Source organism: Limulus polyphemus, unplaced genomic scaffold (genome assembly GCF_000517525.1).
Source record: "Limulus polyphemus unplaced genomic scaffold, Limulus_polyphemus-2.1.2 Scaffold2605, whole genome shotgun sequence".
In the NCBI taxonomy this organism is placed as follows: domain Eukaryota; kingdom Metazoa; phylum Arthropoda; class Merostomata; order Xiphosura; family Limulidae; genus Limulus; species Limulus polyphemus.
The window spans coordinates 32,450-56,186 of NW_013668215.1; the positions used below are offsets into that span (position 1 = coordinate 32,450).

Sequence of the window (23,737 nt, forward strand, 5' to 3'; positions counted from 1 at the left end):
AAATGTACAACGTTTCGACAAGGTTTTGTCATCATCAGGTACTCATATATATATGCCCATGGCATTGAAAGTTTGGTTTGAATTTCACGCAAAACTACTCTAGGGCTATCTACGCTAGTTGTCCCTAACTTAGCAGTAATAGACTAGAGGGAGGGCAGCTAGTCAACACCATACACCGCCAACTCTTGGGCTACTCTTTTACCAACGAATAGTGGGGTTAACCGTTACTTATAACGTCCCCACAGCTGAAAGGGTGAAATGTCCGGTGACGGAAGACAGTGGAAGAGCTAAATTACTAGCATGATCTTAGCTCACAAAACTGGTTTAATACTAGCTCTGGATTATTGTTGTTTGTTATTAAGCATATAATATCTTTTTTCGTTCTTTCTGATCTACAAAAAGATTACAATTAAATAAATTTACAAAACAGAGAAGTGATTTGTCTAAAGTTCTCATTTCGATATCCACTCCTTTTGAGGTTTGGTTGCACGCTATTGACATCTATAGTCTTTAATTACAGGATGTTCCATCTTTTTATCTAAATACACGATCAGGAGAGAATAGAAACATATGTTTGTTTGTAATAAGCACAAAGCTACACAATGGACTATCTGTGCTCTGCCCACCACGGGTATCGTAACCAAGATTCTAGCGTTGTAAGTCCGCAGACATACCACCGTGCCACTGGGGGGGGGGGGCGGGTTTGTTTGTTTGTAATTAAGCACAAAGCTACACAATGGGCTATCTGTGCTCTGCCCACCACGGGTATCGAATCCCGGATTATAGCGTTGCAAGTTCGCAGACATGCCGCTGTGCCACTGGGGGGCAGAAACATATGAACACAAAGTGTTTGTTTTTTTAATTTTCACGTCAAGCTACTCGAAAGCTACCTGTACGTACTCAAAGTGAAACTTCCCAATAACAATGAAGCTTATAAACAATTAACCGAATAAGTATGGTATTTCTGATGCTAAATTACTTGTTACAAACAGCGCTGATTTAGTTCATTCTGTAAATAATTGCTTTTTTTTGTCAGTACTGCAGGTGTGTGTTTAGTCACACAGATGTCAGTTTATTTGTACAAGTACCGAAACGAAGTGATTAGCCAAACGTTTCATTTACTCAGAAACCAAAGTGACATCGTTTGTGAAATGTTTGATTCACGATATCATACGACAATGGATTTCTAAATTCTTTTTTTTTTATATATCAGTTGCAAAAATGTTTAATGTTTGTTAGTGCCAGAATAACTTATTAAATTTATAACTTAAAAAATCTCAGTCTTTCTCTCTATTAATGTACATTTAAAGATAGATGCATAGATACGAGTATATTGTAGACTGTAGAGAAACGTAAAACTGATCAGTTGTTCAGATATCCGTTACTATAAGATTAGAAGACCGAGCGAAGCTTCGATTTATTTTAAAATAATAAAATTATTATAACCAATGATCAGAATTAGCCCAAGTTACTACATGATTCTGCTTTATGTCCAGCAAAAAAAGATATAAGTTGATAAATAAGAAAATACGTCACTCAAGTGATTCCTTCTTTTCAGTAACCAACCTATGGAAAACGACAGCTTCGAGGTTACATGTGGGTTTTGTGGAGGCAGACTGTCTTCAGACCGACGCCTAATCTTCATAGTTTAGCCAGTTTTTACTTTAAGATCGAGCCACATCGTAGAACTTCAGCTTGGTAACCACCTACTTTCAGGTGTATGGCAAGTAGCAGGGTAACCACCTACTTTCACGTGTATGGCACGTAGCAGGGTAAAATTGCTTCACGTAATTCTTTTTCTATAATTATTTTTGTATGCGTTTTTCTCTCCTATGAAAACATTTCTTTCCCCTTTTTTTTTGCCGCGGCATAGTGGCTCATAGAGTGGCTCTGAATTTATTTTCAAGTACAAACTTTAAGCTCATAGCTCCATCTCTTGACTGATTTGGAATATAATTACAGCCACGGCTATTGAGGATTCTCTCTTGTTTTTCAAGTACAAACTTTTAGCTCGTAGCTCCGTCGTCTCTTGGCCGATTTGAGATCTAATTACAGTTTTGGATTCAGAAGGTCAAACTTTTTGGATTGTTATATTTGACCACGCCAACGGTTTTATAGATTAATTTATTCTAATCCTGTTTAAAAGAATTTCAATTTAAGGGGTAAGCTGGTAAAGATCATGATGAGTAATAAAATCAAATCGGGTATACGCACGTCCCACGTTTGATATTGTTGGCGCACAAAAATATATATATACTACTAAAACTTTGAGACTATAGCGCCATATTTGTAGTGAAATGAGAATAGAAACAGAATAAAACAAGTTATCGCTAAAATTGGGCCACGGGTTACCGAGTTAGCGCTGTTTTTCGGGTCACTTTTATGAAAATTTCTAGCATAAGTAATTTTACATCACACTACCGTTCGCGCTCTTTACGAAACTTCTCCGTTCAAATCTATTTCCCTGTCAATGTTCCCATCTTGATTAAAAGGCATAAGATGACAAAAACAAGATCTTGAAGAATTTCTCAATAATGTGCATTGGTTATGGTAGGTATTTCTAAGAAAAAATAAAGTGTTACCGTTCCTTATTTGTGGAAGGTTTAAGAGGAAAGACTACAACATAATGTACTAATTCATCACAATACCCGAAAACTACGACTTCAGTTTTTTGATAAATGAAACGATCTTTCCTTTTACTCCCGATCAACAATCAAATATATTTTCTTGAATTATGAATAACAGGAATGGGTTGAAATATTTAATTCAATTATCTTAAAATAACCCTTCATTTCGGTGCAATATTGAAATTAGCTTGAATTCTTCATAACCTCTAAATAGTGGGTGACCCAACGGGTCACGGGTGGTCTAGTAGCTAATAAAAAGGAAAAAATGCGGTATCATAGATTAATTTATGCTAATCCTGCCTAAAAGAATTTCAAGTGCCGTGGCTTTTGAGGATTTCTTCTTGTTCTAGGTTTTTTTTTCAGCAATTAGGCTACGTAAGGATTTCCTACTGCGCTCTTGCGCTCGAGATCTAGAACATATTGTCTCAATCACTTTATTACCATATTTTGGAATTTTAGAAGCTTCCAAAGGTTCATCACACAAATGGACAGTTGAAACGAAATATTATACTTAGGAGGTGGCGGAAGGCTGGATTGTAATGTCATAAATTGTGGTCCAATTACAATGTTGAGGAAATGACTCCAGGCTAAAGCTGGGGTTTAATGTCCTACGTTGTTACCGAATTCAGTGGTGTAGCTAGGGCCGGGCCCGGCTGGTCACTTGCCTGGCCAATGTCTGAATGGGGAATAATAAATTCTTCACCCTTAAAAAAACAAAAAAACTGAAGCGCAATAACTAAGCGCGAAGTGTGGAGAGAGGGAATCACGCGTTAGTTCTTAATTAAGTTCATCATTTAGTTCATAATGTTAAGTGCTTACTGTGTGTAAAACGGTTATTCTAGCTGGTTGTTTAAATATAGTTTTGTTTTGATGAAATTGCATACAAAGCAATTAAAGAACATTAAACATTGTTATTTTTGCATACATATATACATACAAAAGGACTAGACCAAAGTTCTGTCTACAATGGGTGCATGCCCTATTGGTGCCCAGGCAATGTTAAATGGTTGTCTAGGCCACCGACTGAATTACATTGTTAAAGGAACTGATTCGATGCTGAAGATTGCGCTCTTATGTCTTAGATTGTTTATGGGACCTACTGACTTGAAGCTAAAGGTTAGGTTCTCCTGTTAGTATGTAGGAGATTTAGAAGACATGACTGACTCTGATAAAAAAAAGAGATAAAGTTATAGGGAAACTCAAGCATCAGTCTGGAAACTGTTCCTTTCTACTTTGGCCATAAACTGCTAAATGAGAGTATCCATAACAGAAAGGAACAATTCCTCAACTGATGCTTGAGGTTCTTTGTAAGCTTCCCTCCCTCCCACTTGACATTATACGGCCATAACAGAAAGGAACAATTCCTCAACTCCGTATAATGTCAAGTGGGAGGGAGGGAAGCTTACAAAGAACGTCAAGCATCAGTTGAGGAATTGTTCCTGTCTGCTGTCACTTTAAACTGGCAAGTAAGGGTAGGATAAGTTAGTAATAGAGAACCTCAAACATCAGTGAACAACATAAAATGTAAGTTGAAAATACGTTCCTATCTTCTGTCACTGCTGTGGGTGAAAACTATCAAGTAAAAGAAAGGTTACAAAGAATATATATAAAAACATACGATATTGAGTTTATTCAACTGATAAACGTCACTTAATCGAATTTTAAATGCCAAGCGAGGTTTTTTGTTTATATTTTGTTGTGAAGAAGATACCTATTTTTTTCGTATAAAATTCAAGTACTTATGAGTGCTGGTGGAGTAAAGTTTGTGGTAAAACTATCTCATAACCATTAGTGAATACGTTTAGAAAACTAATAATATACATACAGTATGGCCACATCATCGGTCAGTTCGAAAACTACTCTAAAGTCTGGTAGTAATTTGTTTATACTGGGTAGCCAACAATTACTGTCGTAATGGGCAAGTAGGCGTGGCTTCCAAGGACTGAACGTTTGACATTTAGATCATGATTGGGCCATCAGTGCAGAGAGTGGCAGCTCTGTTAGAGAGAGCTCATGATGGATGAGATCCGGTATTGATGGATACCAGCCATTTGAACCAAACTTACTCATCTAGACTTTCAGCTGGATAAATATTTCTTAGTACGTGTTTCTCTAAATAAAACGATTTACCTTTACTCAAGCAAATGGCTTAGCCTAGCAATAATAAAACGATTTGAATTTTATTTAAAATTATGTCTTCAACAAATTTCTTACTTGGTGTATACTACAATAAAATGAAATACATTTTTTTTCAAAGAAACAAAAAATTATTTAAAGGTTTCAAGGAACACACGAGCTAAGTTCTTCACATGTTTGGTTCCCATTAAGGTTTTACCTGTATGTATACAGTACGGTGTAAAAAGACTAAACAGCGAGATAAAATTTCACGTTGGTTAACACAAGCTCTGATATTTCCACAAGTTTCAACGTAAGCCGCATTGACATTTGGTTTTGTTTTTACACTTGAATTGAAAACGTGTGCATGTTTTGTCTATGAAATATTCTTCGGTCACAAGTTAAATGGTTATTATGTACAAACTCTTAAATTGTTAACTCGTTCCATCTACAAATTCTGGACGGATGCAGTATTGATAAAAAGGCTCAGGCCAAATACTTCATTAGGGGACGGGGGGTGGGCAGCACTTCCATAGCTTCTGTTTTTCTAGACGGTTAGTGATAATCTAGTTTACAATATTATCATAGAACAAAAACATAACACTGTTGAATTTTAAACCTAAAACTAAACATGTTCTAAGCACGATATTTTCTAGAAAATATTATGCTTTCGAGAGTTCAAGGTATTCATATGTTCAACTAAGAATACTAAAATGTCTTGGACATTTCCAACTCCATATACAGATATTAGGTAGTTCCTTGCAAAAAAATATCAAGACCATGGACGACAAACAATCTTCTCTAAAGTTGAAGTGTTCCTTAGGCATTTAACGTAATTAGTCACGTTAATAACCTTTACGGACCGAGACAGTATTGTTTGAGTGCCTATAAGTGTAGTAAGGTTTATATGTTTCTGAATAGAATATTACTATATTATAACAAAGGTGGTCGTTTGTATTTTCATGTGAATCAGGCAGGCAGTAGCACTGCTTATGTAGGTATGGCTAGGATTGTTAATCAAAATGGTATTTTAAATATCTCAATAGGTCATCAGAACTATACAATACTATACAGTTTTTTCCTTTTATAACAATATCTATGTAATGACTGAGCCACAAGTTCTTGGAATGTCTGTAAATATTATAGCAAAAAGTTTGAATTTCTCGTTCTTCTTTATTCTGCTTCTTTTTTATTACATAATAACTCAAAAACCAAAACAATGGTATCAATCAATTTTACTGAATTGACATTCACTTTTATAAGTATCATTAATAACTAGTAGTAATTAAAACAAAATCATAATTCTAGTGTAAACGATGTTATCATTACCCCTTGAAGTTAGCTTTCTTTCAAAAATGTGATATTCCTTTAAAAAGCTAAAGTACAGGGTGAAACAAGAATTTCCAGCCAATAATGGATAAACAGTAAATATTACAGCTGGAACCTCATTGTATTTAGAAGTTGGTTATAAATAAAACCTTCCTACGTTTCTTGAAACACTGCATTGAAGAAAACAAGTAAAGAAAAACTTTTCAAAAAGGGGAAGTACATGTAGGGATGGCTAATATCAATCCTCCAAAATCAATGCAAACAAGATATTAGGGATAGTGTTTGCATCATTCCTATATAATAGCACAGGCAATAATTAACATATAGCAAATATATATATATATATATATATAACTATTTAATCACAATTGAGCTTAATTTATCCTATTTTGTCTGTTAACATTCTATTGCACTACAAATTAACAATATTTCTAGCAAATTTTTCTTACGATCCAGAAAACTGTCCTTTCAGCTTAACTGTCACAAGTTATTAGTGTCACTAGTTGAGCTAGAAGTCTTGAGACGATCAGACAGTGACATGACACTCAAAATGATCACATGGTTTTCATTACAGATGTGCTGTGCACAGTGAATTTGTTTGTTTTATTTTATCGCAAAGCAACACAAATTGTTGTTTGCACTATGTTCACCGCATGGATCGAACTCCGAATTCTAGCGTTAGAAGGTTTCAAGCTTATCGCTGATCAACCGGCGAACGTTGAACAGTGGAACTTGTTTGTCCAGTTTCTTTGTGCTTAGAATGAATCCACATGCTTGATGCCAAACGAATCGAGCAGCATGAGAGGTGTACCGAGCACATTGACTTGATTCTTATAATAGACGCAAGTGTTAATGCGGTACTATGATTTTGATAATTGAGGCAAGTTTTTAAGGGGGTACTGTGATTTTGATAATTGAGGCAAGTTTTAATGCGGTACTATGATTTTGATAATTGAGGCAAGTTTTAAAGCGGTACTGTGATTTTGATAATTGAGGCAAGTTTTAAGGGGGTACTGTGATTTTGATAATTGAGGCAAGTTTTAAGGCGGCACTATGATTTTAATAATTGAGGCAAGTTTTAAGGCGGCACTATGATTTTGATAATTGAGAAAAGTTTTAAGGGGTACTGTGATTTTGATAATTGAGGCAAGTTTTAAGGCGGTACTTTGATTTTGATAATTGAGAAAAGTTTTAAGGCGGTACTTTGATTTTGATAATTGAGAAAAGTTTTAAGGCGGTACTTTGATTTTGATAATTGAGGCAAGTTTTAAGGGGGGTACTGTGATTTTGATAATTGAGGCAAGTTTTAAGGGGGTACTATGATTTTGATAATTGAAACAAGATATTATACATCATTATTCGATATTGCTTGTTTAGAAAGCTGAGAAGTGTAATTTATGAATTATTACTTTAAAATTCATATAAAGCTGTTGAGAGCTGATTGTATTGCTGTTGAATACATACATGTACCCCTTACGAGTTTGTTGTTTTACTTTTGAATTAAATACATACACACAGTCTCTGTTGTATTGTTGAATACGCTGTGTACAATCTGTGTTGTATTGTTGAATACGCTGTGTACAGTCTGTGTTGTATTGTTGAATACGCACACAGCGTTTGTGAACTGGTTCTTTTATTGTTGAATTCACACACACACACAGCCTTTTTGTTGTATTGTCGAATACGCACACAGCGTTTTTGAGCTGGTTATTTCATTGTTGAATACTCACCGACTGCAAGCATATATAATTGAAAGTCGTCTAGCCCTGAATAAGATTAAGGACAATGCCGTTGAATTCAACGCTAACATGTAACTGGTGTTGTAAGAGTTTAGAATTGGTCATTAAAGTAGAATAAAAATTCAGGAAGTTACTACAACTTCAATTTTACCGATCATATAATGTTGCAGAGAATTAGCTTCAACAAGATAAAATTTCGTTTTCTTTGTTTTTTGTTGTTATTGTTGTTTTTTTGGGAGGGTCAAGAAGCTGTGCTTATCTTTTTTTCATAAATGGCGTTTTTCTAAAGTTGCATTTATAATATTCTAAACAGAACAATTTCTCAAATTGTATTTAATTCATCAAAAGTTGCTTTAAAACTATCCGGAAGTTCGAGTTGATATTATACCCTGAAAATGGTACTTAGATACTCTTTTTTTCACACGTGTGTAGCACATATACAACTCTTTCTAAATATATATTTCCCTAACACGTGGCTAGTACGCTAAGATAAAAAAACAGCAACAGATACTACACGTTTATTCTAAATTCCTTGGAAAAAATGTCTTACTTATAACGAAGTTGTGAAGAAGTGTAAAGGTAAGTTTTGTAAAGAATTAATAAAACTCAGAAGCAGATGGTTATATCATATAGAAAGCCGATTCCTGTTTGTTTCTTTTGTCCACCAAAACGTGCAAGTACAAAGTGGCACGTGCTTATTACTACGAATATCACACTCAAATGCTAGCTACAAAGCGATATCACGTGACTTACATCACATATCGATCATTACTCTCCCGTGCAATTTTTCATTATTAATGACGTGTTCAACATCACGATATCAGATGTTTATTCTGAAAAGGCGTTGCTCCCCTGTACAACCAAGACAAGGAACAGGAATATATATACAAGTAATTCACTATTATATAAAGAGATGATTGTTTTAACATTACGACAGTCAAATGACAGAAACACATTCAGTTTCTTTTCTTACTAATACTAAATCCTAATAAACAGAGGTTTGTGGCTTACAGCAGTTAAACGACATGAACACACATACACTTTTTTTCTTTTTTATATACAATCACTAAACTCTGACTGTTTGTTGAATTTAGCGTATAGAGCTATCTCCGCTAGCCATCCCTAATTTGTAACTGATAGAAAATACAACTAGTCAGCAGCACTCACCGCCAACTCCTGGGCTACTTTAATCGAATAGTAAGATTTGACAGTTCTAGAGTGCGCCGATGACTCCAATGCCTGTCTGCCACGACTCTAACATACCAGAATGTAAATCTGAGTTGCGTGTACCAATACCACAAAAACGCAATGCGCAAATTTATAGTTTTTAACTGTCAAGGGACAGGAACACGGAATTTATTAATATCACCAAACTGCGCATTGCGTTTTTGTGGTATTGGTACACGCAACTCAGATTTACATTCTGGTATGTTAGAGTCGTGGCAGACAGGAATTTATAGTTTTTAACTGTCAAGGGACAGGAACACGGAATTTATTAATATCGCCAAACTTGAGCAAGCGATCAGAAGTTTGGAGCTGACTGTCCAAGAACAAGAGTACACTTATATTTTTCAATATTTTAACTATCACTTAGACATGACAAAGACAGACAATCAAAAGACAGGAACAAATTCGTTACTATCGCTTGACTCTGGCAGACCAAAGTTTGTAGCTTTTAAAAGATTAATTAATTAAACGATGACATGTAAATCACCTGTGACCAACCAATAACGGCACTCTATATTCGAAGACTTTAGTAACCTTAGCGTGTGTTTTAATCCTGTTGTCTACTACGTGCGTTATTGTTCCACAAACCATCTATCTCTACGTCTTTATGCTTCTTATATTTTCACGGTTTACGGTGGTGAAGAGCGAGTTTAATTAGGGTATGTTCCAAAATGTTTACCTTTTGAAATGTATATTATTGACTAAATAATCCGCCCTTAAATAGTAGCTATTTCTTCACAACCGAAGATATATTTTAAACATTTCAAATGAACTCAAATCTTATGTTGGATTGGTCACTTTAAACAAACATTTTTATGAAGGAAAACGTGAACCGTGGTAATCGTTTCTTAACGTAAAGAAGAATTGTTCATCTGTATCGTATATATATTTCCATTTTGAACTAACTGTAAATATCCATTGTCCAATCTTTTTTAATTACATTATTGTAGCTCTTCCTGGCAGATGCAGGATTTCAAATATAAGTTGTTCAAGAGTTTTGGACGCTACTTATTTTACCTTTTTGTGATTTGATTTGTAGTAAGAGCTACATTATCCTGAATGAAATAGTTAACTACGACAATGCTCTCCACAACAAGAATACCAGAGAGCGTAACCCATAAGAGCGGATATCCTGAATGTACAACAATTATCATGATTCTAATTAGTTAAACCATAATTGGGGGTTAAGTTTTTTTTTGAGTTGTTGGTTTCAGTAGTCCTTACAGCTGTTGTAAACTTCTCTAACAAGCGATATAAAAATACGGATGACAGAAATATAATATTGTTACTTTGTCAAAAACAAACCGGAGTTTGTTTTCTCTGCGGAGTTGCCCTTTGAAACTTACGCAGCAGTGCTGCCACCTCACACACGTAAATTTACGGGTACTTGAGAAAAAAATATTTTTTCTAACTCAAATAAGTAACTGGAGTGATCGAGTTTGTCTTTATTTATCAAAATAGTTGTTTATGTATATTAATTTTCTGGATACAATGAATTCACATTTACTGGAATGAAAATATGAATGGCCGGAAAACCAGGAAACTAGACGACTGATCCGACAAAAACAATTCGACCTGGAAAACTAGACGACTGATCCGACAAAAACAATTCGACCTGGAAAACTAGACGACTGATCCGACAAAAACAATTCGACCTGAAAACTAGACGACTGATCCGACAAGAACAATTCGACCTGAAAAACTAGACGACTGATCCGACAAAAACAATTCGACCTGAAAAACTAGACGACTGATCCGACAAGAACAATTCGACCTGGAAAACTAGACGACTGATCCGACAATAAACAGCAAATATGAAATATAATATTTTTTTATTTTGTTCACGAACACAACAAAGATTTAGTTAACTATATGTTTCATGAAGAGACAATTGGCTGAAAATTAAATACACTTTCAAATATAACAAAAATCCAAATGCTATCCTGATAAGGGACTGAAGGTAATCAAGCCGATGCTCCAAAGTATTTAAAAGAGTTTCGAAACCATTGACTGTATCTTAAATACCAATAAACAGCGAGCTTTTAAAATAAACTTGCATTTTTTCTTTATATCGTGTTTATTCGTGGCTTTTAATTATTTTAGAACATCATTTTTACCCCTTACCTTGTATTGCAGCCTTCGAAATTCTGATAACGTAAATTACTTCATTGCTAGAATTCCGTAAAGTAACATCCCACATATTATACTGACTTTATAGAGATTTATAGCAGGACAATCTGGCAACTACTGCTAACCTTAAAATAGCCTTAAACTGAGAAACAGCACCTATTTCTTGTCCATAAACAACTGTATTTTATTTCGTTCTGTATAAGAAACCCATTAACGTCGTAGTTAGGTCTGGTGAAATATACTGAATAGCTTCACATAGCTAAATGTTAGGAGAAAGAGTATTATATAAACAAATTGCTTTTATTCTGTATTAGAAACATATAGATATTTAGAACACACAGTTTTAAATTGCAGCAAAAAATATTACTGCTGCTAGTTATAAATACCACTAGGTGGCAGCACAAGCATGATAGAGTCTTAAAAACGTGATCTACAAGCAGCAATAGAAACAAGGTGAATAATAATTATCATTTGTCATATTTTATAATTTCAATACATTTGAATTAATTAACAATATATGCATAAAGATAAAAATTTGTCTCTATATGTTGGTGCAAAAAGTTATAGCGTGTATTTTATATTTATTTTTTTATCTAAATTATTAGACTCGTGAGTACTGCATAAAAATGTCTGACCAAAATTATTAAAAATTACTCCAACTTCTGTCAGTAATTTCTATAATTACAACATTCAATTGGCAGATGATAAAAAATGTTAGGTAGTAGTAGAAAATAAAAAGATACCAACAGAGAGACAGAACAAACAAGTAAATAGAGAGATAAAAATTGATTAATTACATTGAGCATTTACTTTTCAGTGTATATGCAGGAATTACTCCACGATGTAATTTAGTATTTACATGAAAATTATGAGACGTGAAATAATTTTTAGCTGACCTTTTAGAACAAGAGGATCTCTGATTGTGTTATATCTCATCAACCTTACCTCATCACAGGCTGCGCACCGTGATTTTAGTAGTTCGGCGTAATCTCGTTCACAATAAGGTTTGGACTCCCAAACACAGTAGGTGAGATCCACCAACAGTTCGTCACAGCTAGTACACACAAAACAAGCCGGGTGCCAGGCTACGCTTTCTCCAAACTTCGGGGCTATTACAGCTATGTCTCCTTGAGGCAAGACACCATGACACTTGTAGCACTCCTGAAGCAAGATAAGGAAGGTCATATTATCCAGTTCAAAGTTTTGAATTTAATTTAATTCACATTTTAATAAACAGAAATTTCGCCAGGAGGCGTATCATTTGTTTGTTGTTAAGCGTAAAGCTACACACAATGATTTACTTGTGCTTTGCATTAAAAGCCCTCAGACTTGCCGCTGAGTCCTCTGGAGGGGGAAAAAGACGCATCAAACGTTTTATTACTTAGAACGAAACAAGTCTGACAAGTTACTAAAGGATTGAAATGATAAAACACATTCTTACAAAAAACACGGAGAAAACTGTAAATATAAAAATAATTTAAAAACGAAATCCTTTTTTTTTTACAACTGGAGATTGAATAACAGTTGAGCGTAGCAAACTGTATTTCAAATGACAGAAATTCGCTTGATAAGGGTTTTATACAAAGTTAGAATGAAATATCGTATCAGCTGAACATTTGAAAGAGAAAAGAGCGTATAAAAACAGTGAAATATATATATATACCCCGAGTCAATTAAAGCTTAAAGTAGTATTTTCTCTCAAACATTTGTAATCGTTATTCTTACCTTCTCTTGACTAGCTTCGAGTAGGCCTAACAGTGTCAGATTATGTAACAAATGGACGTGTTCAGCGGCTGGATGGGGCATTGGACTTTACCCCCCGGAAAATTCAAATACTTGATCTAGAATTTCATCGTAACAACTCAAGAAGTGCTCGAGAACTTTGCTTCAAAGAGTAGCAAATGCTCAATATTATTTTATAAGTTGTAAATACTATTGTCATCATTTAATGCTTTGTTTGTTATGAATTTCACGCAGAGCTACACGAGTGCTATCTGCGCTAGCCGTCCCTAATTTAGCAGTGCAAGACTAGAGGGAAGGCAGCTAGTCATCACCACCCACCGCCAACTCTTGGGCTACTCTTTTACCAAAGAATAGTGGGATTGACAGTCACATTATATAACGCCTTCACGGCTGAAAGGGCGAGCATGTTTGGTGATTAATGGAACTGTTATACACAGTATTATAAGAATTAGAGGGGTTGAATGGAACTTAGTAATGTACGAAATTTAAACAAGATAAATCTCCCTGAAATGCTGACCCCTACTCTTCGGCAAAAAAAAAAAGAAAGAAAGAAACACTTAGTGTTATAAGAATTAAAGGGGTTGAATGGAACTGTTCTACATAGTAATATAAGAATTAGAGTGTTTCACTGATTAACTGCTCTGTACTTCTTTTTTTTGTTTTAAAGGTCAATAAAAATTACTTATTTGTAAAGCTGTAATAATACAGCATTGATGGACACACACTTTAGAAAACAACACAAAAAACGTGAAGGATTCAGTTACTCTTAAGAAAGGGGAGAGGGAAGCATTTGATAGAAGAATCTTATAAAGAAAAAAAGAAAAGCATACTGAAAACTAATAAACTGATGTAAAAAAATAAAAACATGCAAAGCCTGCAGTGGCTGTTAGGACAATAGCTAATTAGAAAACAATAAGCAGAATTAAAAAACAAAATGGCTGAATCCGTGTAGAAATAAAGAAATAGTTAACTGAAGATTCAAGCAAATCAATCACTGTTAATTAGCAGTCCGGGAGCTGTACAGCTGGCAGCTGATCCTACTTAATTTGGTACTCTACTTCACATACACCGTGGTGATAGCTGCAAACCACTAGCGAAGTTTGAAACAACGAAAGTGCATTAATTGAATCAACATGCTGTCCGCTGGAGTAACATCCCAACTAATATATCAACAACTTCGTTTTTAATTTGTTGACACCAATTTACTAAGACCTTAAGTGCATACTTTAACATCTTAATACAACCTTTTGGAAAACACCAATAACCAATAAATCAACACTTGTGGGAGAATTTAGCATAGCGGTTTTCAAGCAAAGAGATGATAAGAGCCACGACAAAAAATTTAAACTTCGACTAAAAAAAAGAAAAAAAAAGACACTTAGAACTATGTTCATGATATCATATGCCTAATTTTGTACTTACTCTTATCAATATCGTACACGCACTAGGTAGTATTAGTGCCGGGTGTAGAGTCATGGTATAAAACACGATAATATTAAATAGTGACCTACAATCGCATAGGAACAAGACAGTAAATAAAAAAAAGGTAAAATAACCTGTAATCAAACAAATATGAAAAAAAATTATAACTTGAAACGATAAATTTATGGGTTGTATATAGCTATTTGCTTCTCCAAATACTTTAACAAAATACTGTAAATTCTATCTGTTTTCTCTATACATTTAAATAAAATAACCACACCTGTTTCTCCCGAAATTTTTTAACGAAACACCCTGAGACCGCATCTACTACTCGAGAACTTACTAATGTTTGATCCAACGTTTCACGAACGTAACCGATGTCCAGTGCAATCTCATTTCTGGCGTTCACGAAATCCTCGAAGTTCTGGTAGTACTCTCGTTCCAGGAACTTGCAATAGGCTAGAGCTAAGTCCTGCTTGGGAAGTTGCAGCATCAACTGCTTGTCTCTGTATTTTTCCCCTGGAGTACCAAGTCGGGGTACTTTGTGATTAGGAAGTTGGGCAAAATATTCCTCCACCTAGTGGTTAGATGTGTAAAAAACAAAACAAAAAGAAAACGATGACCAATGACCACCAGACATGCACTTAAAATCTTAGCAAAAAAGACAAAATTCAGATTGCGTTGATTAAAAAACAACTAATTTTAACAAAACGTTTTGAATACGCATTGATAATTAACACATATTGTAATAAACCTTAATTATGACCATCCATCAGTTCGACGATATATGTTTGTGTGTACATGACGAAATAGATTTAGGTAAAACTGTCACACGTTTAATATTTAGTCGGAGAAAAAGATGTCCATGATTTGAATGATAACACTTTCTATGCCAAGTGATATTTTACAGTTTTATCAGCTTTTAACGTGGTTTTTAAAGTTTTTATTTGAACACATTTTACCTCAGAACGCTGATCATTACAGGAATCAAAACATAGTATCACGAATAAATCCATTTTTTAAATAAAATATGTCAGGTATTTTTACTTTGAAGATAATGTATTTTCCGAACCTTTTTCCAAAATTAAATTAATATCGTTGCATTTGAAGGCATGACAGATATTCTCAATAATCTTTAGAAAGATAGCTAAACAGTGCGATTGAGCAAATTCCTTCACGTGTCACGTGCATGTCATGCAGTCGTTGTATTGAAAATTATAAGTTCACTGGAGAAACGCTAACATGGTATGCGGAATTTGGCTGTCTGTTAAATAAAAAAAAATAAATAAACAAACTCGAAACTCTTAAAATGTCGAATATCTAGTGACTTTATTCTCTGATACATTAAAACACAAACACGTCAATAACTGGTAAAATGTTTAGCAACGTTAAATAAATTATTAAATTTCAGCCTCCAGTAAAACACCCAGTGAACAACGAAAGTCACAGGATTCCTCAAAATTTTACGAAAATAAAATCTCCTGTATAAAAACAATATTATAAATATTTTACATCTTTTCATTCGTTTTGAAATAACATTTATTGTGTTTAGCACAAAGTTTGATTTTATTTATCATTCTGTTTTACATATTACATTTACATGTTTCTTAAGTATGTTCTGTATGCTCCAGTAATTAATCATATAAAGTTTACATTTATATGTATTTATAAATTCATCATCATTATAAAATAATTCTTTATCTGAGATTAAGTCACGTACAAAAAAATATTCAATTTTTCATTCAAGAACTAAAAGCTTGGATTTTTTTTTCTCCTTCCTTTGAGACTGTCTTAATGTGGTTTTTTTCATAGAATTATTTATTTCTTAATCTTCAACACTTGAGAAAAAAATCACTAAAACTAGTACAACATATTTCAAAAAAATATTTTAAGTTTATTTTCAATGTTGCACCCAGTGGCTCAGCTTATAACGCTAAAAACCGGGTTTCGATGCCCGAGGTGGGCACAGCACAGATAGCTTTCTGCTTAACTACAAAGAAATAAATCCAATGTTTCTTTCTTTTTACTACCGAAATTTGTTATACTGTTATTCATTTTAAGTAATCTAAGAATCCAAGTAATTTTATATCTTTTATAAAAGATTTCAGTTTTACCCTTTTGAAATCCACTTCTCATATTTTTTATTTGTTTGTTTTCAGATATTCGTGCAAAGTTACTCAAGGGCTGTCTCTGCTAGCTGTCCCAAATTTTGAACTGATAGCTACAGAAAATATAGCTTCTCAACAGCATCCACAATTAACTTTTGTTGGGCTACGCTTGTCTGAGCGAATAGTGGGACTGGAATGTCACCATTATAATTCACCCAAGGTCCTAAAAAGCGGGGCGCAATTTTTTATTTTTGTAACAATGGGTTCGCATATCCAAAAATCCCATACGACTTTAATTATTCTATCTGATTTGACATTACTGAAGATAAAGTCCAATCCTTCAATCATTTTTTACTTTCAAGACTTCATTTATTTTGAGGTCATAATTGATATCACTAATTATATTTAAATCTAATAGAAATTATATGCCTAAATACTGGAAAAATATATATATTTAAATCTAATAGAAATTATATGCCTAAATACTGGAAAAATTCTATGCATTTTAACTGTTTCCAATTATTTAAAATAAAAAAAATATATATTTTTTGACATAAATTGTTTTTTTATTTCTAAATTTAATTTAAACCTGACCAATTTCCAAACCTTTTAATATATTTAATGAATCTTTTAATGACATTTCAGTCCCATCTCAAAAAATATTGTATCATGTGCATATTGAAAAATAACAAAAATGAATTAATATTTTTAATTCATGTATATTTGAATTCTTCCTGAATAACACTCTTTACATAAAATCCCATATAAAAAAAAACAAAGCATTTTCCCTAAGAACAGTGAAAAATTCTGTTAAAATACCTATAAGAGAGAACTCTATTTTATTGTTTCTAGTAAGAAAAAGTCAAAACATTTAAACTATTTCTTTTGAATTGATAACTGAGTAAATAGTCAGAGCTAATGTGTTCTTTTTCTTGGAGAAAATGTCAAGATAAATATGGGTTCCTACTAACTTATAACTTGTAAATAGAGGGAAAGAGTGCTATCATTCCTACAAAATCTCTTAATTTCCTTAATTACCAGAAAAAAAGTCCACTTGGTAGGCATTATGAATAATTGTAGATATAATATCTTTACAAAGCACATTTATCTTTTGTTTAATAAAGTTTCCAAAATTGAATATATTTATAGCTTTATTTAAGTAAGTCCATGAAAACGTTCCAAAGACACTTTCAAAGTGTAATAATAGTAAAACTCGTATGACATAGACTTTCTTAATAAAGTTTATAACATTATAAACTGTTCTAATATTTTCGTTTGAAAAATCTACTTTTTACAGGGCGTTTTTGACCATTGTTTACTAACAAAGGTAATGCAGTTTTATTCTTTCTGCTATACATTCTGAAATTAGTTTATATTAGTAAAGTAATTGTTTTCCAGTTTGGTAAAACATGGCTTAATGTATCTTACTTTGGAATGACAATTATAATACCTTCTATTCATATTACTGATACTTTTCTAGTTTTATATTTATCATTCACTTGAATCTAAAAAAACATAATAACAATAATAAAACTTAAACTTTAATGCCATCAGTTCTTGGGAATTTATCATTTCTCCTAACTCATCTCTATTTATAGATGAAAGTTTTAAAAACTTTTAGTTTTGTACGAATTCATATTTTATAAAATATTATCTTCTGTTTTATACAAGTTACTAAAATGTTTATGACAATATTTTATAAATTATTTTTACTCTTCCATTCATTACTCTGTCATTATTTTATTTTCAAGTTTGTACATTGTGCTGCAAACCTTTCATCTTCTTCAATAGATTTTTGTTTAGACCTAATCATTATTACAGTTATTTTTTTTCCTTTATAATATTTTCGAAATAAACAATGTTTTGTTACATTCCATATCTTGCATTATGAATTTTGTATTCAGGAGTCATTCTAGAGTTGTTTTTCTAACTCTTTCTCTTTTCTATTATTCATTTCTTATAAGTTGCAAACAAAATATTGTAGTCTCTAACTTATGCTAGTAGCATATTTAAAAATAATTGATGATTAATAAGCAAAAGACCATGCTATAGTTACATCCTTCACAAAACTTAAACATGCTTGATATATCAAAATCTAAATGTGCTTAATAACCATAAACAACATATTAAATATACAATGATACTACATTGACAATGTAAAATTGTTGAAACTATGATGACTTAACTAAGCCAATAACCATTAGTACTAATTCAATATAGAATAGTTCTGTAGTTGTTGATGGAAATCTCAAACAGTGTGTACTATATTAAACATGTAAGTATTAACGTATCTCCATGCAGCCACATCATCACCTTCTCTGTCTTAACATCACTATGTAGTGGCATTAAAAAATCATGCAGTCATATCAACCCCACCATCGTAATATCACCACATAGTCATCATAAAAACTCACTCAGTCATACAAAACATCGTTACTTCAGTAGTAATGGTTGTGGGAAAAAGTCAAGTCTAAAGTTTAGTGCAAAGTGTGACTTTCCTGTGTCTTTTTACTGATCACCAGTAGTCACAGGAACCACCATTCATGAACACGAGTTTCTATAACATCACAATGATGCATTTATAAACATTTAAACATCACATACCACATTGTCAAAAATTACTGGACACTCATATAAGTACCATGATATTGTTATAAACACCAGCACTTTATGCTTTATCATAATTATTTAATGAAACATACCTCAAGTACATAGAGTCAGAGTGTCAAGTGGACTAGACTTGGAATGTCAGTTGCACCTGGCTGGCTATGCTCAACAAACTGATGACTAAAAGGTCAACAAAGGTTCACTTTTCGAGATAATTTTTATAAAATATTTAATTTTTCGTTGTAAAGTTTGTATTGCCAATAAAAATAAAAATTATAGTGGAAATTAACATTAAGCTGTTGTAATAGTTTGAGCATTTAAATTTTTTTTTTCTTACTTTGGCAATTTTTTCATTTGGTTTGAAGACTTGTACTGGTATTTCAACTCTCCTAATTGCACCCCCTTCCTGGTTGTCCCCCTGGGTGGCCCACCCCCCTTAGTACACTATTGGTGCTTATTTAAAGTGGTTCACTTTTATGTTATGTAACACACACACACACACACACAAAATACTTTTGGATGAAGATCCCTTAGCTTTTAACAGAAAGACTATATTTGCATTAACTATAATATGTTTTTCCAACATTTGGGTTATTCAGATAGAGATACCCCTTCTGTATATAACTCTATTGACTCATAAATAAATATTTACTAATGACAAATATTCTTTATATATATCAGCTACAATAATATAACCCTTTAAATCCTTGTTAAGTATTTAAATTTGAAGTTCAAACTTTCTATGAAAAAATATCTGATTCTATCCTTAACAACGTTTGTAACCCATTTGGATCCTCATGCAGCTTTTATTACTGATTCAAAATTATTGGGAAAATGAACATACTCCAAACAATAAGTCTGATGGTTTTCTCTTATATAATCTAATCTACTTTTTCTTTTTAGTTTATCATTTAAACCACTACAATTATTCGAATATATTTCAAAATGTTTTATTTTACCCACAATTTATGTACATATCTTCATGTTTAACTCCTTTTAACTTTTGATATTTTTTACCCCTCACAAGTTAACTCAAGGATAACAAAAACAATAAAATATTTAAATACCAAAATATGACATGACATATATGAATACCAATCAAATTTTCAATTATTTAAGGGCTAGTTTATGTGTTTATTTGAAAATTAATTAAGTAAATTAAAAATCACACAACTAACATACAAAATATTGAATAATAATATATATCAATTATAACAAGAGGATATTTGTTTCTGTTACATTTTTTATTTATTTCTCTCATATCAAATGCAAGTTAACAGATTTCACAGTTTCCATTCCCAAAACAACTTTCACCAAAACATCAGTCATGTCCTTAATAATAATTATTGTGTTTATTTGATTTCTGTAGTGCATATGAAAGACATTTTATTACTAATATTAAAATTATTGTCTTTAGTCCTTATTTTGGTAATATGAAAGCTTCTTTACTTAGTTCAAAACACAACATTTTTTTTTGTTCTGAGAAAGGTGAGGGAAAGATTCAAATTAATATTTATTTATTTTATCTTACAAATGTTAATCGTTTTATAGAATTACATTTCTTCTGGTTAGAGTAAGAAAAGGCAATTGATGGTTATTTATTTTTTGAATAATAGGTGATTTTGGAAGATGGGATTCCATAAATGTCTTCCTTTAAGGTAAACTTCCTTTATAAAATATTATTTCTCATTTTATTTTCCAGTTTCTCCATGATTTTAAGACCTAGACAAGATTTTTTGTTTGATATCTTGAATTTCTGATCTACACCAATTTCAAGTTTTCTTGAACTCCACAATTCTTATTTCCTGCCTATTTCACAATGAATTAAATATTTTCCATTTTTTTGGATATTTTATCTTCCATTTCTAATAATAATTGCTATATATTTGTTAAGCTCATCATTTCACTGTTTTTATAGCTTTGGTATTACTAGCCTTTTCTGCTTATGTAATTGGATTTTTTTTTTTACTGAAAGAAAATTTAGAAGCTTATGTAACAGCGAATTACTAATGAGAAAAAAAACTAAGGATTACGTAATCTAATTTTCAGTGGTGAAAGTAACTTTAATTTCTTACCACTATAGTAGTGGTGTCCCCCCCCCCACAGCCCAGACATCCACGTTTAATAGAAAGCAATAATGCTAATTTATGCAGACCCGAAACGTCAATATTTGAATATCCACATTTTAATACTAACAGCTACTAAAGTTAATAGGGAAAAGTTTTTATTATTATTATTGGAAAACAATTTTAGGTTAGAATGGAATCAAAAATAGTACTTAACTAGGATGCATGCTTCCCACATGAAGGACAGTATACAGTACTTAACTCAGATGTACGCTTCCCACATGAAGGACAGTATATAGTACTTAACTCAGATGCATGCTTCCCACATGAAGGACAGTATACAGTACTTAACTCAGATGCACGCTTCCCACATGAAGGACAGTATACAGTACTTAACTCGGATGCATGCTTCCCACATGAAGGACAGTATACAGTACTAAACTCAGATGCATGCTTACCACATGAAGGACAGTATACAGTACTTAACTCAGATGCATGCTTCCCACATGAAGGACAGTATATAGTACTTAACTCAGATGCATGCTTCCCACGTGAAGGACAGTATATATAGTACTTAACTCTGATGCACGCTTCCCACATGAAGGACAGTATATAGTACTTAACTCAGATGCACGCTTCCCACATGAAGGACAGTATATAGTACTTAACTCAGATGCATGCTTCCCACATGAAGGACAGTATATAGTACTTAACTCAGATGCATGCTTCCCACATGAAGGACAGTATATTTTTTACAACAATATAACATGGCATCGGTAAAAAACATTATGATAAACTGAAACATAAAATGACCTTGATAAAATTATTTGAATGGTACTGCATACTGGCACTAAAATTCTTACCTGTACGCCGTACTGGACCGTACTGTCTTTCATCACTGCACATAACTGTAATTTTCTATTGAGATAAAGTGCTAAAGTTTTATGTAACTGTGATTTTGTATTGAGAAAAAACTCTGATGCTTACGTAACTGTGATTTCTACTGAAAGAACATTAAAGCTTATAATTCCCTAGTCAGTTTTTTACTAACAACAAAGATTTATCGATGTTTATTTTCAAGATACTTATCTGAAGTCGTTTAGGTAAATATTCTTCAAAGTTTTCACTAAATGTTCTTATAAAACCAATAAAGTCAACATCTTAAACCATCTTATATGGTTATTTTTAAAGTCACTGCACTAATGTTTTTTTTTTTTTTTAAAGTTACTACAGGCGAGTTTGTCTGAATAAACATTAGGCATATTTTATCTATAACACTTGATAAAGTATTCTGTAACTAGTGTTGTATGATATATCCCATTTATTTCCTCCCAATGTGATTATGCCTATGGTTAATATTTTTCTTGAAAGTGAAAGTGTGTTTGTACCTTGTCTCTTGACAGCCCCGGGGGACACCACGAATAACCCTCCTGTAGCGTTTTTTCCTTGGATATATTTTTAGTTGGGTCAGGTGCCGACTTGATGCCGATTCGATCTCGAACATTAACGAACTCCTCGTGGTAAACATCGTGGGCTTCACGAGGACATTTACAGTTGTTACACACTTTCCTGTTAAAAGAAATAAAATGTATCGTGTACTGCTATGGAAAGTTTTCATACGTTGACAAGTTATGAACTTTGATTAAAAAGTTTATCATGACTCCACTGTTACAAAGTCGTGGTACAAGACAGTAATGATAATAAAAGTCCCAGAATTCCTCCCTCCATCATAGAACAACAACAAAAAAAGCTTCTGAGAACAATTTTACATCCACTTTATATGATATTATTAAACGTCCTCGTGAGATGGTGTAATAAGCTTCCTGCATCTCAGAGGATTAGAAGAAAAAAATAAGGTGTCTGGTGTTAACAGCATACAATAAACCAATGACATAAATTAAATAAATAAGTGTTCTTTTGTTCACATGCGTGCTTGCTTTCAAACTTTAACGATCGTCCAACACGTGAAACAAGCTTATTGTATAAGTAGCTATACAGATCGCTTTATCGTGTAACACCAGCTTACTGTATAGGTCGTTATACAGATCGCTTAACGTGTAAAACCAGCTTACTGTATAGGTCGTTATACAGATCGCTTAACGTGTAAAACCAGCTTACTGTACAGGTCGCTATACAGCTCGCTTAACGTGTAAAACCAGCTTACTGTACAAGTCGCTATACAGCTCGCTTAACGTGTAAAACCAGCTTACTGTACAAGTCACTATATAGATCGCTTAACGTGTAAAACCAGCTTACTGTACAAGTCACTATACAGCTCGCTTAACGTGTAAAACCAGCTTACTGTACAAGTCGCTATACAGATCGCTTAACGTGTAAAACCAGCTTACTGTACAAGTCGCTATACAGATCGCTTAAGTGTAAAACCAGTTTAGTGTACAAGTCGCTATACAGATCGCTTAAATAGCGTGTAATACCAGCTTATTGTAGAAGTAGCTATACAGCTCGCTTAATTAGCGTGTAATACCAGCTTATTGTAGAAGTAGCTATATAGATCGCTTAACGTGTAAAACCAGCTTACTGTACAAGTCACTATACAGATCGCTTAACGTGTAAAACCAGCTTTCTGTACAAGTCACTATACTGCTCTCTTAACTTGTAAAACC

At 33.0% G+C, this 23,737-nt stretch overlaps 1 protein-coding gene across 1 annotated transcript in view; it reads right to left on the reverse strand.

Annotated features, from left to right (window-relative positions):
- LOC106467414 (prickle-like protein 3) overlaps positions 1–23,737 on the reverse strand; it is a 150,975-nt gene that overhangs the window by 30,647 nt on the left and 96,591 nt on the right. The window contains exons 3-5 of the mRNA XM_013927762.2: positions 22,502–22,682; positions 14,676–14,909; positions 12,113–12,328 (exon numbers count right to left, since the gene is read on the reverse strand). Of these exons, the coding sequence (XP_013783216.1) occupies positions 12,113–12,328; positions 14,676–14,909; positions 22,502–22,682 (631 nt within the window). The remainder of the gene's footprint in view (positions 1–12,112; positions 12,329–14,675; positions 14,910–22,501; positions 22,683–23,737) is intronic.